We start from the raw sequence: 16,699 nt of genomic DNA, 5'->3' as shown, positions 1-16,699 counted from the left end.
ATAGTGGACAACTGTAAAAAGGGTAAGAAATCTAAGTATGGCATGGATTGACTACCAAAAAGCATTTGATAGTATCATGGATAAAAGAGTGCTTAAAAATGTGCAAGATACATCCTACACTGATCATTACAGTGACCATGAAACGGTGCGGACCACTTTGCAATTAAGCCATGATAAAGGACAAATTATTATCCCAGGGATAAAAATTCAAAGGGGGATATTCCAGGGTGACTCTGTCACCACTGCTATTCTGCCTTGCCCTTAACCTATTAAGGTATCTACTTATCAGTTTAGTCCATGGCTATAATTTAGCTCCTAGAAAACAACAAAGTGTAAAAATTTCTTAAAACTGCATAACTCACCAGATGAGGAACTGAAAGCACAATCGCAAGTTGTCAAAACTTTTTCAGATGATATACGAATGTTGTTTGGTCTTGGTAAATGTGCAAAAGCAACCTTTAAAGCAGGAAAACTGCAACACCAGGAAAACATCTGTTTGGGACAAGAATGTGATGTAAAAGAACTTGAGCAAGGAGGAGTATATAAATATTTGGGAATTGATGAAGGATCAACAATAAAACAGGAACAAATGGGAATAAAACGTAGTAAGGAATATTTCAGAAGACTTAATTTAATCCTAAAATCAGCACCATCTAGGAACAAAATTGCTTTTCCTGTCCTAACTTATAGTTTTGGAGTGATTGACTGGCCCCAAAACGTGTTGGATAGATTAGACAGGAAAACCAGAAGGATGCCTCATACTCATCAAATGATTTTATAAAATCATTGCATGCCCAGATTATATATCCCCCATTCTGAAGGCTGGATGGGCCTCCTTGAAATTGATTACATGTATAGATCTGCAATTGTGGGACTCCACACATATCTACTGACCTCACAAGATCCGAATGTAATGAAAGTTTTGAAACACGAGGAAAATAAATCTAAGATTACTTCTCTGCTTAATCTAGCAGAAGCATATTGGTGTAAAGCAGGAATGGAAATCAGTCCAGAAGTAGATAAAAATCAGGTAGCAACTGAATGAGCCAAAAAACAAAAGAAAGAATATAAGGAGAAGGACCAGATGAGAAGGCAAGAAATGTGGAAAATGCATAAATATAGTTGCAAGTATAGAAATCTTCTGTAAGAATCTCATGTTGATCAGAAATGAATGCAGGAATGGTTAAAGAGAGGCAAATTCAAACCAAAAGATGAAAGGTTAATAATGACGGCAGAAGATAGTGGGCTAAGTACACGTTGCTTTACAAAGTCCATTGAACATGTGGGAGAAAGACAAATGTAGGTTTTGCAAAACAGAATTGGAAACAGTTGCATACCTCATTGCTGGTTGTGACATACTAATTGCAGAAGGGACTGTATACTGAAAGTCATAATAATGTGGCAAGACTGTTGCACTGGGATTTTGTGCAAACATTATGGTACTGAAGTGGCAGAAAAACACTGGAAATATGAGCCACAAAGCATCATAGAAAATGATGACGTCTACATCACATGAGATCATCCATTACCAACAGTTCAAAAGATAGATGCTAGAAAATTAGTTTTAGTGGTCCAAGAAAAGAAGACAAAAGTAGCATTGATCATTGAAATTGCCACACAAACTGACTGCAGTGTCCTGTGTACAGAGACGCACAAAGTTGTAAACTGTCAAGATTTGCAAGAAGAAACAAGAGCAATGTCAATGAAAGATACCTAGATAGTTCCAGTAGTAATAGGAGCAATGGGTCTTGTAAGAAAGAGTCTACAATCATTTAGTACATGTAACTCCATTCAAGAAAACTCTTGATGAGTGGATGGGAAATAGGAAATACACCCCAGGGATCACTTCTGTGCCTCTGCCCGACAGGGGCACAGGAAAATAGCTTTCTTGGGTGACGTAAGCCAGGGAAACTTGTTGGCTAGGCTTACTTTAGGCACTTGGGCTGATAGCCTAGTACTTACTATGAACCTATATGAATTGCAGAAGGAGTCATTACTGGGCACATTGCGGGTGCTGCAAAGAGCACTTTTGGCTGACATGAAAGACTGAAGCAATACTAATTTCATGAACTTTAATCATACTTTGACTTAGGAATAGGGTCCATTCCCATCATGGTATTAGAAACCCAAAAGATTTGGAGAAATTAAAAATGGAGGTTCCTCTGGTCCTCTCTTGCATGATTTGCTCCATGCTGGGTTGGCATATTCTTCAGTTAAAGCTCGCCTATCAGCAATTTCTGCTAGTCTGCCCTTGAATTCTGCTCTGACCTCTAGATTTAAAGGCATTCTTCATGTCAATCGTCCCAGGAAGCCTAGTCTTCCTTCCTGGGACCTGTTTTGTTCTTGAAAAAATGAGTCTGGCTCCTTTTGAGCCTGCTTCTTCAGCTTCCTTACACCATTGTACTTGGAAGAATATGTTCTTTTCACTGTCACTTCAGCCAAGAAAGTTTCTGAACTTCAAGCTCTCATAGCTGTTCCTCCTTTCTTAGTTTTCACAGGGGCAGAGTGTCTCTTCATATAATCTTTTTGTGTCCAAGGTAGTCAGTGACTTGTCCCTTAATCAACCTATTCATTTGCCTTCCTTTTTGCTTCTCCACAGTCTGCCAGTGGGAAGGTTCTTTGCATCTTGGACTTGCATAGGCAGCTTGTATATTGGATAGAACTAAAGTTATTCACAGATCTGAGCAGCTTTTTATTTCTTTTCATTCCAAGTCTTTGGGTTTAGTTGTTTCTAAGCAGACCATCTCTTTCTGGATTTCTAAAGCCATTTCTTTTTGTTTTTTTTTTTCATGGCAGATATTTGTCCTCTTCGGTAAAGGCTCACTCTACCAGACCTTTTACTTCCTCTGGTGTTTTTTTCAAGGGACTGGATACCAGTTCCATCCCTGAGGCTGCTACTTATTCTCCTGTCCATATGTTCACTAAGCGTTATAAGTTGGATGTTATTTCCAGGGCTAGAACTGGCTTTTCCAGGGCTATCCTGCATGGGTTTCTTGAGGGTTCTTTAGTGCCATCTTCCACCCAGGATTGTTCTTCAGCTTTTGTACTTTCCCTTATGTAAGGAATACTGCCACAGTGAAATGGAAGGACATAGTTGTGTAAAATCTTACCATAACAGTAGATGTCCTTCTCTTCACTGTTGCGATATTCACTCCTTCCCTCCTGTCCCCTCTGCTCTAGCCTGTTTTCCTTGCTGTCCTGGCCGAGGGGTTCTTCTCTCTTTTCCCCTTTTGAATGTTCATGTTCCTCCTGAAGCTTTTCAGTTCTGCATCTATATGTCACCTTTATGGTCCTATGCCTTGCTCTGGGAGCATAATGTGTGATGTACAGCGCCAGTAAATACTAAAGGCTTTGCTATACTGGCTGGATGTTGGACTATCTTTGGCAGGAAGTCCCTTGTATAAGGAATACTGCAACAGTGAACAGAAGTACATGTACTGTTACTGTAAGATTTTCCACAACTGTGCTTTCTTACAGAATGGTATTATCTTTCAAGGTGAGGTTGGACTGTACATTACATTATTATAAAATGAATTTAAACTTGGTGGGTGCTTTAGCCCAAAACAAACAAAAAATGTGAATGTTAAGAAATCTGGATTGAGAAAAGTTCTGTAAAATAATTAGTTTTAAAACAAAACCATGCTGTACCCAAGTCATGAAGTGTGTGTTCCACTGAATTGGAATGACTTTTATTTTGATTAAGCAGCGTATTAGTGATGCCTGCTTCATTAAGTAGCCATGCAAGAGCAATCAGTACTTTTAAAAAGGAAGCACCCAGGAACATATTCTGATTTTACATGCTTTTTCTGTAAAGCGTAAGTGTTTTGCAGAGTTTATCTGAACATTACTATTTAGTTTGCAACATGATTAAGCACAACTATATATTTTATCTTTCTTGATAGTGACATGTAAAGTCCTACAGCCATACCTCTCAAATGTCCAGATTTTTGCTGAATGTAAAGATTTTTGACTCAGTTTTGGTCTGTCCCCCCATAAAATGTGTGATTTTCTGGACACATTGATGATTGAAGTCTCTAAATGATGTACATTTGAGTTTCAGACTTCATGTCCTTCCAAAAAATGAATGTTAACACAAATCCTGTTATTGTAGCAACTTTCTAAGTTTATAAGAATAATATTTAAAATCTGTCCTTATTTTTGTAGCTTTGTCCCCCCTTAATTTAGGCCTTGTTAAGATTTCTTGCTCTGAAAGGTTGAGAGGTGTCTTCTGCAGATTTTTGTTTGTATATGTTTGTAGTGTTCACCTCGATATATTCTTGTCGACTTCCTGTAGCTGAAGAAGTAGGTGAGTATCCATGAAAACCACACCGTGAAACTAAATCAGGAATAGATAGCAGAAATACAAAACTTACTGCTCATTTGTCATATATTTCGCATGCTGTACTCTGCTCATTAATATACCTTACAGTTTTGAAATGTAACTTTTTTTTTACATGAATTTTTTTACAGCTGTAATAACTGTACTATTTTATATGCATTAGTGATAATCCTGCTGGAATTACAAGTGAAGAAAGTGAAGATTCTGACAGAGATCCAGGGCAGAGCACTTCGAGTTTGAGAAATGGTGAGCTCTTTAATGTGAGACAGAGTGAGCCCAACACTCAGGACAGCAGCAGCAAAGACTCTGACGAAATCACTGCAAAGAAAGTAAGTGTGCTGCATTGTGATGAGTATAACTGGTATGTGGCGCAATTCTTGCCAGACTGTTTTGGTTTACAAGTGCATTATATAAGTACTGATCTCAGTGCACTGCCTTAGGAATAAGTACTGATCTCAGTGCACTGCCTTAGGAAATAGCTATGTCAGAATTGTTTTGTAAAGCATTTTTCATACCTCTCAACTGTACAGATTTTTGCAGAATGTCCTGATTTTTGTCTCAAATTTTTGATCTATTTCTCATAAAATTTTGGTTTTCGGGCAAATCATTGCCAAGTCATTGCAGACTGAATCACAAAATAATGACAGGTGTTTGAGTTTCAGACTTCATACTCTTCAAAAAATGCATGCAACACCTGTTGTTCTGTTAGGTTTTTAAGTTTCTAGAGCAGTATTTAAAGTGTCTTTGCCCCCCCAAACCCGTTGTCCAGATTTCTTGCTCTAAGAGGTTGAGAGGTATGATTTGTATTTAAAAAAAAAAAAATCTTAAATTCCAAACTGTTTCCACTCTACTGTAGGTTGATAGGCGGAGACAATGTAGCAAGAAATGGAACTTAATTCATATTTGACAGAATACATTGAGAGATTTAGGTGATGTAATGTGTAACCCTAATTTTAGAACCTGTAAAGTTTTCTTATGCAGTCAGTGTTGATGTTGAGGTATATGTTTCTATGAAGATGTACATTAATTGTATGTGTTTAAAGAAATGGGTTTTTATGTGTGTGCTTATGTAGATGTTCTTCGTGTTTCACTGTTGCAGTCATCACATTTGGGTTATCTGCCTGCATGTAGCAGCCAGTCGGCATGAATACCAAAGTCTTGGGATTTCTGCGTCAGATGCTGTCACTTCTTCCATGACGTTAGGTCGTCAGGGGTATAAAACATGCAGCCGATGCCATTACATCAGTCTTTCTTGCCGTGCGGTGTCCGAAGCAGAAGCAGTTTGCAAGTGCCGGTCTGCCGACTCCTGAAATTTTCGTTTTTGGAGTTTCAGACCTGAAGTCTTCTAAAAGAGAAGTACCCCATTGGGGATCCTTTTTTCTTGCTCTAACAGATGTCAGAAAAAATTAATAATTGTCTTGCCTGTAGAAAGCAAATACCTCACAGAGATTTTCATTCTTACTGCGTAACCTGTTTAGGCCCAGACCATAATGTTCCTCGCTGTCACTTTTGTGCCTTGTTCAACGCCTGAACTATTCATCTTCGAGCTATTTTTGTCACTAAATTCTTTTGCTCTCGATCTCTGTATTCAAAAATGGCTTCGATAAGCCATCCGACTACCGATCTTCTGAAAAACAGAAGGATAAAGACAGAGACAGACCGCATAGGTCCAAAACTGCCGATGACGCTACCGTTAAGCTAGTCTCCAGTCCACCAGTACTCAGTGAGGCACTTTCGCAGACCCTGATACCCGCTTCTACAGATTCGCAGGCCACTACTGAGACCCATTCGGAGTCCGGTATACCGCAAGATGCTTCTTCGACTATGGAAACTGCAGATGTCTCTACCTTGGATGGGTCTTGAGCCGCTATGCAGGCACCGGCTTCTAAAGGTGTATTCAGGCCTTCCAATTTTCATATTAAACAGACTTCGTTTCAAACAAAAAATACCAAATTTGTCAGGCCTAGAGTTTGCACTACGCCTAGGAAACTGACGACCAAAGCACATTCTCAGGCCCACATGCCACAAAAACAAATGCTTAGAATGGCAGAAGACCTTATTACTTTAATTAGGTGTAGTCAGCCTTCCCCCTCAAAAAGACCAAGAACTGATTTTCCTTCTGATTCTTCAGGTCAGGAGTCTGATAACTCTGACCCTTCTGATTACCAGGACATACCCTTATCTACCTATGAGGAGTCTGATGCAGAGGATTCCATTCCCTCTGCTTCCCCACCAGAAGATTTTTCTTTTGGTGAAACCCTGCATACCCTTAGGGAGCATTTCTGCTGGGAGAGCCAGGACTACTCTCAGGCCAAAAAGAGACGCAGGGAATTTTTAAACTTACCTCAGCACAATCCCCTAGCTATCCCTCCTGTTCTGGAAATTGTAGATGATGTCTTCTTGGAATCCATCCTTACCCCGATTCATTGCCTCCAGCTCCCAGAAAACCTGACCGGTACTGACTCCCACAAATTCCTCTTTAAGAATCCTACTGTGGATCCAGAGACCATTTCTCAGGGACCTAAAGGCATTAAGGCTAATACGGCCAAAAATCCTATCCCTTCGGACAGGGATTCTAGGGCTTTAGACAGATGGGGGTAAGAAGGTATACACCTCTGCTACTCTTGCCATCAGGGCTTTAAATTGCCAGTTTCATATGTTAAAGTATCAGTAACATATTATAGAACTAATTAAACAGAAAATGATGTTGATTCCTGATTGTGCAGAACATAAAGATTTACAAGAGTTAATGCATTCTGCTAACCAAGTTGGTAAACATACTCTGCAGTGTGGTTTTGATGCCGTGGAAGCATCTTGCAGGGCTGCTGTCACTGGGTCTGTTCTTAGAAGGCATGCTTGGCTTAAGGAACAAACCTTGCCAGACCATGTCAAAGCAAAATTACTAGATGCACCTTTAAACCAAGAGCGTCTATTTGGCAATAAAGCAGAAGTCCTCAAAAGGATGGAGGAAAAAGCTAAATTTATGCAACCTGTTAAAGATTTCTTACAACTACAGCCACCTAGATTCAGTAGGCATTGGCCTTCAAAAAAATGGTCTTTTCCAGTCCCTCCCAGACCTTCTCAGTCCAAATCCAGGGGCATCAGAGCACCAAGACTACAGTTTCAGGGTGTGCACAGATGTAAGGAATGGAGTGCTCCCACTTCCAAAACAGGGACTAGTAAGCAATTCTCCTACGGTAAAATCTCGCAATGACTTATCCTTAACTCTTCCAAGCCTTGCCCAAGTACTTGCACCTTTAAGAGAGAAACTTGCCCTGCATGCCAAAAACTGGGAGTACATTGCCCAGGACATGGGTCTTAAACATTGTTTCCCAGGGATACAGATTCCACTTCCACTCACTCCCAACCCCAAGCAGATGGCCAGACCTTCCCCCAAACCAGTGGGCAGAGTCCCAAAAGCAAGTAATTTCTCTTCTCAGTATCAAGGCTATTCAACCTGTCCCAGCAAAACAAAGGTGACAAGGCTTTTATTCCAGACTGTTTCTGGTATCCAGAAAAGAAAAGTCTTGGCGTCTTATCCTGAATTTGTCTATTCTCAACACCTTCCTGGTGGTTCCAAGGTTCAAAATGCTTACTCTCCAACAGCTGCTTCCTATACAAGCCAAGGACTCCTGGCTAGCAACCCCAGACTTAAAAGAAGCTTATCTGCACATCCCCATAAGGGAATCGTGCAGAAAATACCTAGGTTTCAGAGCAGGCTTTATGCACTATCAGTTCTCTGCTTTTCCCTTTGACTTATCTACTGTGCCCAGGGTATTCACAAAATGCCTAGCTACAGCCATTGCATATTGCAGGCAGAGAACAATTCAAATTTACCCATGCTTGGATGATTGCCTGATTCAGACAGACAGTTAGGAATTGCTACTCCAGCACCTGACATTTGTAAAGAGACTTCTAATTTCACTGGGGTACACCATCAATGAAAAGAAATCACATCTGGTACCCAGCCAACAGATTGTATTCCTGGGAGCAAACTTGAACACAACTTCTCAGATGGCATTCCTCACTCCAGAAAAACAAATTTATTTGACAAACTACTTCAATCTACTGGCCACGAAACCCCCCAAAACCCAGCTATCTGCAAGAAAAATACTGCAAGCCCAAGGGTTCATGGCCTCTTGCATTCTACTAATTCCATATGCAATACTGCATATGAGGAAACTTCAGTGGTACTTAAAAAGTCTCCGGTGTCAACATTCTCAGGACCTGGAAACAATGATTCCTATCATTCCTTGCCTAAGGACAGAGCTCCTTTGATGGGCAGAGGCCTGCTACCACAACAAGGGACTCCCTTTCACTCAACCCCCTACTGCCCAAACCCTAACAACAGACGCATCAGACTATGCATGGGAGGCTCACTTGGCAGGACAATGCATTGAAGGCAAATGGAGCCCAAAGCAAATGCGCCTGCATATCAATCAGAAAGAAATGTTAGCTGTACAGAGTGCTCTGACAGCCTTCAAAGACCTTATTCTTCCAGGACAACTATTGGTAAAGACAGACAACACCACAGATGTTCATCGTGCATACAGCTGCAGTAATCACAGATGGGTTCTCTGCCGTCAGGCGGTCCCTCGGTCGGCCGAATTCCAAAGTCTTGGTCCGGCGTCGGTTGTCGTTGCTCTCTATTCTGACGTCAGAGAGGCCAGAGTATATAAGACACAGCCGACGCCATGTTCTTCAGTCTTTTTTGCCGTGCGGTGCCCGAAGCAGAAGCAGTTCGCAAGTGCCGGTCGGCCAGCTCCTGAATTACGAAAATTTTGGAAACCGAAGTCTTCATTAAAGCTAAGTACCCCATTGGGGAAACTTTTCTTGCCTCAGACCGATGTCAGAAAAAGTTAATAATTGTATTTCTTGCGGGAAGCAAATACCGCATAAGGATTTCCATTCCCTCTGCATACCTTGTTTGGGCCCAGACCACGGCCTCGGCTGTCGCTTGGCGCTACCTTCAATAAACGCACTATTAAGCGCCGGCGGAGTTCGCCCAACACTACTTTGGTAAAGCTTTTGATTATAAAATGTCGCCGGACACTCCGACTACCGTTTTGTCCAAAAAACGCAAGGAAAAGGACCGACACGCGAGGCCCGCGGTCTCCGCCGACACCACGCCAAAACAGGCTACACGTGGTCCGGTTCTCAGCGAGACGCCTTTGCAGTCCCTGACTACCGACGACACTCCTTTGGCGGTGTCCTCTGTACCCGAGACCGCTGGGACCTCGGCCCTTTCCCAGACTACAACCACCGAAGCCTTTACTAATGTTGAGCCTACTAATGTGGACAGGTCCACCTCCACCCATGGTGTCTTTAGGCCCTCATCTTCTTTTTCAATTAAGGCCTTTACAAAATCCAAAGCAGCCAGGCATCCCACGAGGCCTGTTGCACAGGGCCCATCTCCAGGTCCCATGCCTAAACAACAGATGCTTAAAATGGCTGAGGATTTAATTACTCTTATCAGAGGTTCTCAACCCCCTCCAGACAAGAGACCCAGAGTGGAGGAAGATTCCCCCTCTTCTGATCAGGGATCCATTTTAACAGAACATTCTGATGCAGAGGAACACTCTTACTCTCCTTTTGAGGATTCGGATGCAGAACAGTCCATCCCTTCTGTATCCCCGCCTGAGGATTTTTCCTTTGGAGAAACCTTGCACACCTTGAGGGAACACTTCCATTGGGAAGGCCAAGACTTTTCAGATTCCAAGAAAAGACTTAGGGAATTTCTTTTGTTACCTCAACACAGACCTCTGGTGATACCCCCTGTTTTGGACATACTTGATGATGTTTATTCGGAGGCTTGCCTTAACCCGGATTCTCTGCCTCCTGCACCAGTCAAACCTGATAGGTATTACAGAGTACCCAGTTCTCACCAATTTCTCTTCAAAAGCCATAATGCTGACCCTGAAACCATTTCACAAGGCCCCAAGGGATTGAAGGCCTCCACTGCCAAGAATCCACTTCCAGCAGAAAGGGAATCAAGATCTTTAGAAAGGTGGGGTAAAAAGGTATATACCTCGGCCACCTTAGCCATGAGGGCCTTAAATTGTCAGTTTCATATGCTTAAATATCAACAGTTCCTGTTATCACAATTAAGGAACAAAATGTCTCAACCTGAACAACCAGATTTAAAGGAGTTACAGGATATGATGCATAGTGCAGAGCAAGTGGGTAAACACACTTTACAATGTGGTTATGATGCCCTAGAGGCTTCAAGTAGAGCGGCTGCTATGGGATCAGTCATTCGCAGACATGCTTGGCTTAGAGAACAAAACTTGCCTGATCATGTGAAAGCTAAACTTCTAGATGCTCCTTTACAAAAGGATGTGCTGTTTGGTACTAATGCTGAGGAGATACTACGGAAAATGGAAGAAAAAGCCAAATCCATGCAAACTGTCAAAACCTTTTTCCAGGTCCAACCACCACGTTTTAGCAGAAATTGGCCTTCAAAAAACTGGTCCTTTCCAGCCACTGACAAGCCCCAAAGAGGTAGATACAGATGCACAAGGGGCAGAGGGCAATCACAAGGATCATATAGAGGACGACAATGGCAAACTCCAGCGCCAAGAGGTGGCGAAGACAGTGCACAACAATACAGGAAGCAAACACAATGACTCCCTCATTTCCATGCCAAGCACGTCTCAGCTGGCAGCACCTTTGGGAGGAAAGCTAGCATTATTTGCAAACAATTGGCATATTGTCACAACAGACAAATGGATCCTGGACATTATAAACAGAGGCTACAAATTTCATTTCCACACTCTTCCAAAAATGAGAGGCATGCCAAACCTGCCACAGAATCAAAGGGCAGAGGCACAACTACAAATTTCAAAGCTCATAAGCATGAGAGCTATTCAAGAGATACCTTCTCACGAACAAGGTCAAGGTTTTTATTTAAGACTTTTTCTGGTACCAAGGAAAGGAACCGACTGGAGACCCATTTTGGACTTATCCATCCTAAACACATTTCTACTCGTACCAAAATTCAAGATGCTCGCATTACAGCAACTTCTTCCCATGCTGGGCAAGGAGTTTTGGCTGGTAACATTGGACCTCAAGGAGGCATACCTGCATGTCCCAATCAGACAAAGCTGCAGAAGACACCTCAGATTTCTTGCAGGTTCAATCCACTTTCAATTCTCTGCATTGCCCTTTGGCTTATCTACTGCGCCCAGAGTATTCACAAAGTGCCTGGCATCAGTGATTGCTTACTGCAGACTTCAAGGGATACAAATTTATCCTTATTTGGATGACTGCCTAATCCAAGCGGACAGCAAACACATACTTCTGGAACATCTGACATATGTGACACGGCTATTGCATGCTCTGGGATACACAATCAACAAAGAGAAATCAAGGCTAACACCATCTCAGAAAATAACTTTCCTGGGTGCCAACTTGGACACAAACACCCAGATGGCCTATTTTACGCCAGAAAAACAGGGACAACTATCTCAGTACTTCAAAATACTAGCAAAAAGTACCAGGCTTACTGCAAGGAAAATCCTGCAGGCTCTGGGATTCATGGAATCTTGCATTCTTTTAATCCCATGTGCAAAGCTGCATATGAGGAAACTTCAATGGTACCTAAAAAACCTTTGGTCTCAACACAGTCACAGTTTGGAAACAATAATACCAATAATCCCATGTTTGCAAAAGGAATTTCTATGGTGGGCCCAAGCATGTCAAGCAAACACAGGCCTCCCATTCTGCAAGCCTCAAGCAGAGCAAGTTATCATAACAGACGCCTCAGATTACGCTTGGGGGGCGCACATGATGGACAGGTGCATCCAGGGCAAATGGTCCCAAAAAGAAAAGCACCTCCACATCAATCGAAAAGAAATGCTAGCAGTAATAAATGCAATTACAGCTTTCAAGGACTTCCTGCATCCAGGGCAATTACTGATAAGAACAGACAACACCACAGTAATGTGGTACATAAACAAACAAGGAGGAACACATTCATACCCCTTGTGCAGACTAGCCATGACCCTTTGGAACTTGGCTCTGGAATGGCAAATCGAACTTCAAGCACAGTACCTGCCAGGATTGGAAAACACGCTGGCAGACAAATTAAGCAGAAATATGACAGACCCACACGAATGGAAGTTACATCCGCAGGTGTTTGCAGAAATAACTCAAGTGTGGGGGAGGCCAGACATAGATCTTTTTGCCTCCCACAGGAATCATCAATTGGAAAAGTTTTGTTCAAGGACCTTTCATCCAAAGGCCTGGAGAGTGGACACCCTTTCATTCAGTTGGACAGCATGGACAGTTTGCGCATTCCCACCTTTGCCTCTTCTGCCCAAGGTACTTTTGAAAGCAAGAGCAGACAGACCGAAGATGATACTGATTGCGCCAGATTGGCCAAGGCAACACTGGTACCCATTGCTGAGGAGCTTAACACATACTCCTCCCTGGTCCTTGCCTCTAATGCCTCTTCTACTGACTCAGCACAGTTACAAAACACTCCACAGTCAGCTGAAAACACTCAATCTCGCTGCATGGAAAATTCCTTAACACCACAACAGACCCTACTCTCCAAGGAGGTGCAGGATGTCATTTTGGAGGCCAGAAGGCCATCTACTAGAAAAGCTTACTCCGCAAAATGGAAGCGGTTTTGTTCTTGGAATGCGAAAAAAGGCCAGGACCCTAGAAAACTGAACTTGCCTCAGGTATTACAGTAACTAGCTGAGCTGCTGAACAGTGGACTTTCATTTTCTTCCATAAAAATCCATGCTTCAGCTATTTCTGCAGAATACAACACGGATCCTCCTTTATTTTCTCACCCACTCTTACGACAGTTCCTCAGAGGGGCTAAGAATATTAGACCACCAAGGAAACAACCAATACCAGCCTGGGATCTTAATTACATACTAGAAAAATTAACATTGCCTCCTTTTGAACCAGCTGCCTCAACAGATTTGCAATATTTGTCCTGGAAAACTGCCTTCCTTCTGGCTATCACTTCAGCTCGTAGAGTTTCGGAATTACAGGCCCTCATGGCGGTGCAGCCCTTTCTCATTTTCCATCAGGACAGGGTTTCCCTTCGTACCAACCCATCATTTATACCTAAAGTGGTATCTAGGGTAGCTTTAAATCAAGCCATACACCTTCCTACCTTTTTCCCCAATCCTCAAAACAAAGGGGAAAGGCTGCTACATTCCTTAGACATCCATAGGCAGCTACGTTACTATTTGGACAGAACAAAGTCCATCAGGAAATCAGAACAACTCTTTGTGTCCTATGCTGTAGGGGCTCAAGGGAAGCCAGTTTCCAAGCAGACTATTTCAAAGTGGATAGGCCACTGCATACGGTTTTATTATTCCTATCATGGGAAATCTGTTCCTACAGGTATCAGATCACACTCCACCAGGGCCACAGCTACTTCTACAGCCTTCCTCAGAGGAGTTCCTACCAAAGATATTCTGGAGGCAGCCACTTGGAGTTCTGTACATACCTTCACAAAACACTACCACCTGCCTTTATATTCCAGAACAAGAGCAGGCTTTTCCACTGCTGTTTTGCAGGGCATTCTGGCTCATCCCAGTTCCACCTAGTACCTACCACCCTGTGCGTAGCTTTGGGACTCTACCCATCTGTGATTACTGCAGCTGTATGCACGATGAACATAGTACAGTTTTGTACCTACCATAAATGTAGATGTTCGAGTGCTAATACAGCTGCAGTACAGGTTTCCCTCCCTCCTTCCCCACTTGGTAATGGCATGGGGCCTAACAACCTCTTCATACAACCTGACTGGGTTATCCTTCTATGGTTTATTTGCTTGCTAACACTGATTTTGGATTATATTGCATTGCATGTATACGCATATAAGCATAATTTATGTATTGCCTCCTTCGGGGGGCACCTGACATCTGGAGCAAGAAAGACTGAAGAACATGGCGTCGGCTGTGTCTTATATACTCTGGCCTCTCTGACGTCAGAATAGAGAGCGACGACAACCGACACCGGACCAAGACTTTGGAATTCGGCCGACCGAGGGACCGCCTGACGGCAGAGAACCCATCTGTGATTACTGCAGCTGTATTAGCACTCGAACATCTACATTTATGGTAGGTAAAAAACTGTACTTTATGTGGTACATAAACAAGCAGGGTGGAACCCATACCTACCCACTCTGCAGATTAGCCATGGCTCTGTGGAACACAGCCTTGAGCAGCCAAGTGCACCTGCAAGCTCAATTCCTGCCAGGCAAACTAAACTCACTGGTAGACGACTTAAGCAGAAATCTCATGGACCCACACGAGTGGAAACTGCAACACAGTATTCAAGCTTTTGAGGGACAGGTGGGCAGAGGTGGACCTCTTTGCTTCCCCTCAGAACTGTCAATTGAGCAAATGTATTTATTTTTTATTTTACATTTGTTGACCGGGCTAGTCTAACTGGATATATGTCCATTTTCAGTAGAGGCCCGGGAAGAAAAGCTCCACATTAGTTATATAGCAAATAATGTACATAAGCTCCACATTAGTTATATAGCAAATAATGTACATAAGAATATAAGACATCAGAGGATAGTATCAAAAGTGGTTATACAAAATGGTTATTAGCAAAAAAACACCCTTATAGTTAGGCCTATGTTTCAATTTCATGAGGAAAAATTAAACACAGTAGGCAAAGAACAAAGAGCTAACTATTTACAAAGATCAATACAGGACTATATTCAAACAGTTTAAGCACAGAAGTTTAACACAGAAACTTAATAAATTAGAAAAAGTTAATAGAGACCAGTGAGATTCAGCTGGGATTAGTACATGGGCATATCCATTGTGAGTTAAGGAAGGTTTTTAATTGCTTTTTGAAAAGTGGAGCAGATGTGAGGGATGTTAGTTTACTAGGAAGCTTATTCCAATAATTTCCAATAGAGTTAGTAAATAGACAATTGCCAGATTTGTTGTTGGATTTAAGGGTTGCAACTAGCAGCTTATTTGCTGAGCGTAGGTTACTCAGATTTTTATATGGGTTGATCAGGTTAGAGAGAATGGGAATATTTGTAGGATGACACAAGAGTTTGTGGGTGATAGTTAATTGTTGAAAGAGCATCTGGTTTTGGAGTTCCAGCCATCCTAGTTGTCTTAGGTTTTGACAGTAGTGAGTATGGAAACGGGATCCGGTGGCGAATCTAGCAATGTTATTGTAAGATGTGGCCAGCTTATTTACTTATTTAGATTGTATTTGGATAGATTAGTATAAATTGGGGAGGCGTAGAGAAGGGTGGAATGTAGGTGCGTTTGGGCAATAGCAGTCCTGGCTGTAGGTGTAAGGAAGGGTTTTAGCCTATAGAGGGAACCAAGTTTTCTATTTACTGATTTGATGGTAAGGTTAATGTGAGTGTCAAAGTTGAGATTATGATCAATTGTTACACCTAATAGTTTGGTAGTTGTGTCAGGTGCTATTACAGTGCCGTTGTTTGATATTACTGTGAAGTCTATGGAGGGAGACTTCTGGGTAGGAGTGAATAATAAAAGTTTGTTTTTTTTTTGGGTTAAGTTGGAGACACCGTTTGGAGAATCAGTTTTCAACTAAGGTAAACTGTTTTTGGGTGTTCGACTGGAGTTCAGCAGAAGATGCTGTGGTGCAGATTAATGTTGAGTCGTCGGCATATTGAATACAGGTGGTTTGAGGTAGGGATGTTTTCAGGTCACTGATAAAAAATAGAAGAGAGGAGGGGCCCCAGAATAGAGCATTGTGGGACTCCAAGGGAGATAGGGAGTAGAGTAGATAGGTTGTTGTCCCAGAAGACTGCTTGTTGTCTATTTCCAAGATAGGATTTAAACCATTTGACTGCCTGAGTGAGAATTAAAAGTGAAGTAAGTGTATCTAACATTAAATGAGGATCTTCCATGTCAAAGGCTTTGGAGAGGTCTAGAAAGAGAACAGAGGAGAGCAAGTTGTTTTGATTTTTATTAATAGAGTCAGAAAAGGATAGGAGTGCAGTTGTACTATGAAAAGGCCCAAAGCCGTGCTGGCAGTCAGCTAAAAGATTATTTTGGAGGAGATGATCAAGAAGTTGCTGGTGAATGCATTTCTCCATGATTTTAGCCAAAGGAGAAGGTATAGCTATTATACGGAAGTTTAGTGAGTTCAGTTGAGTTACCTCCCTTAGCGATAATATGTGAAACCTTCCAAAGGATTGGTATATAACCTTCTGTGATAGTTCTGTTAATTAAGATGGAGATAGGGTAGACAAGTACTCTAGCTGCAATTTGCAGAAATTCAGCTGTTAGGAGGTCAGCAGAGGGGCTACATGGTTTTAGTTTATGAAGATGGGAATGGATGAGAGAGGTAGGAACAGGTTGTAATTGTAGGACAGGAGGTATGTTG

General features: G+C 42.1%; 1 protein-coding gene across 3 annotated transcripts in view; it reads left to right on the top strand.

Moving 5' to 3' along the window:
- The window catches only part of LOC122799887 (protein Shroom1-like), a 1,099,098-nt gene that overhangs the window by 972,826 nt on the left and 109,573 nt on the right, over nt 1–16,699 (top strand). For all 3 annotated transcript variants that reach the window (XM_044069259.1, XM_044069257.1, XM_044069258.1), the window contains one exon: nt 4,503–4,668. In XM_044069259.1, the coding sequence (XP_043925194.1) occupies nt 4,503–4,668 (166 nt within the window). The remainder of the gene's footprint in view (nt 1–4,502; nt 4,669–16,699) is intronic.

This window comes from Protopterus annectens, chromosome 4.part0, assembly GCF_019279795.1.
Source record: "Protopterus annectens isolate FY-2018-M chromosome 4.part0, PAN1.0, whole genome shotgun sequence".
Classification (NCBI taxonomy): Eukaryota; Metazoa; Chordata; order Ceratodontiformes; family Protopteridae; genus Protopterus; species Protopterus annectens.
This window is presented reverse-complemented; position numbering and strand designations above follow the sequence as displayed.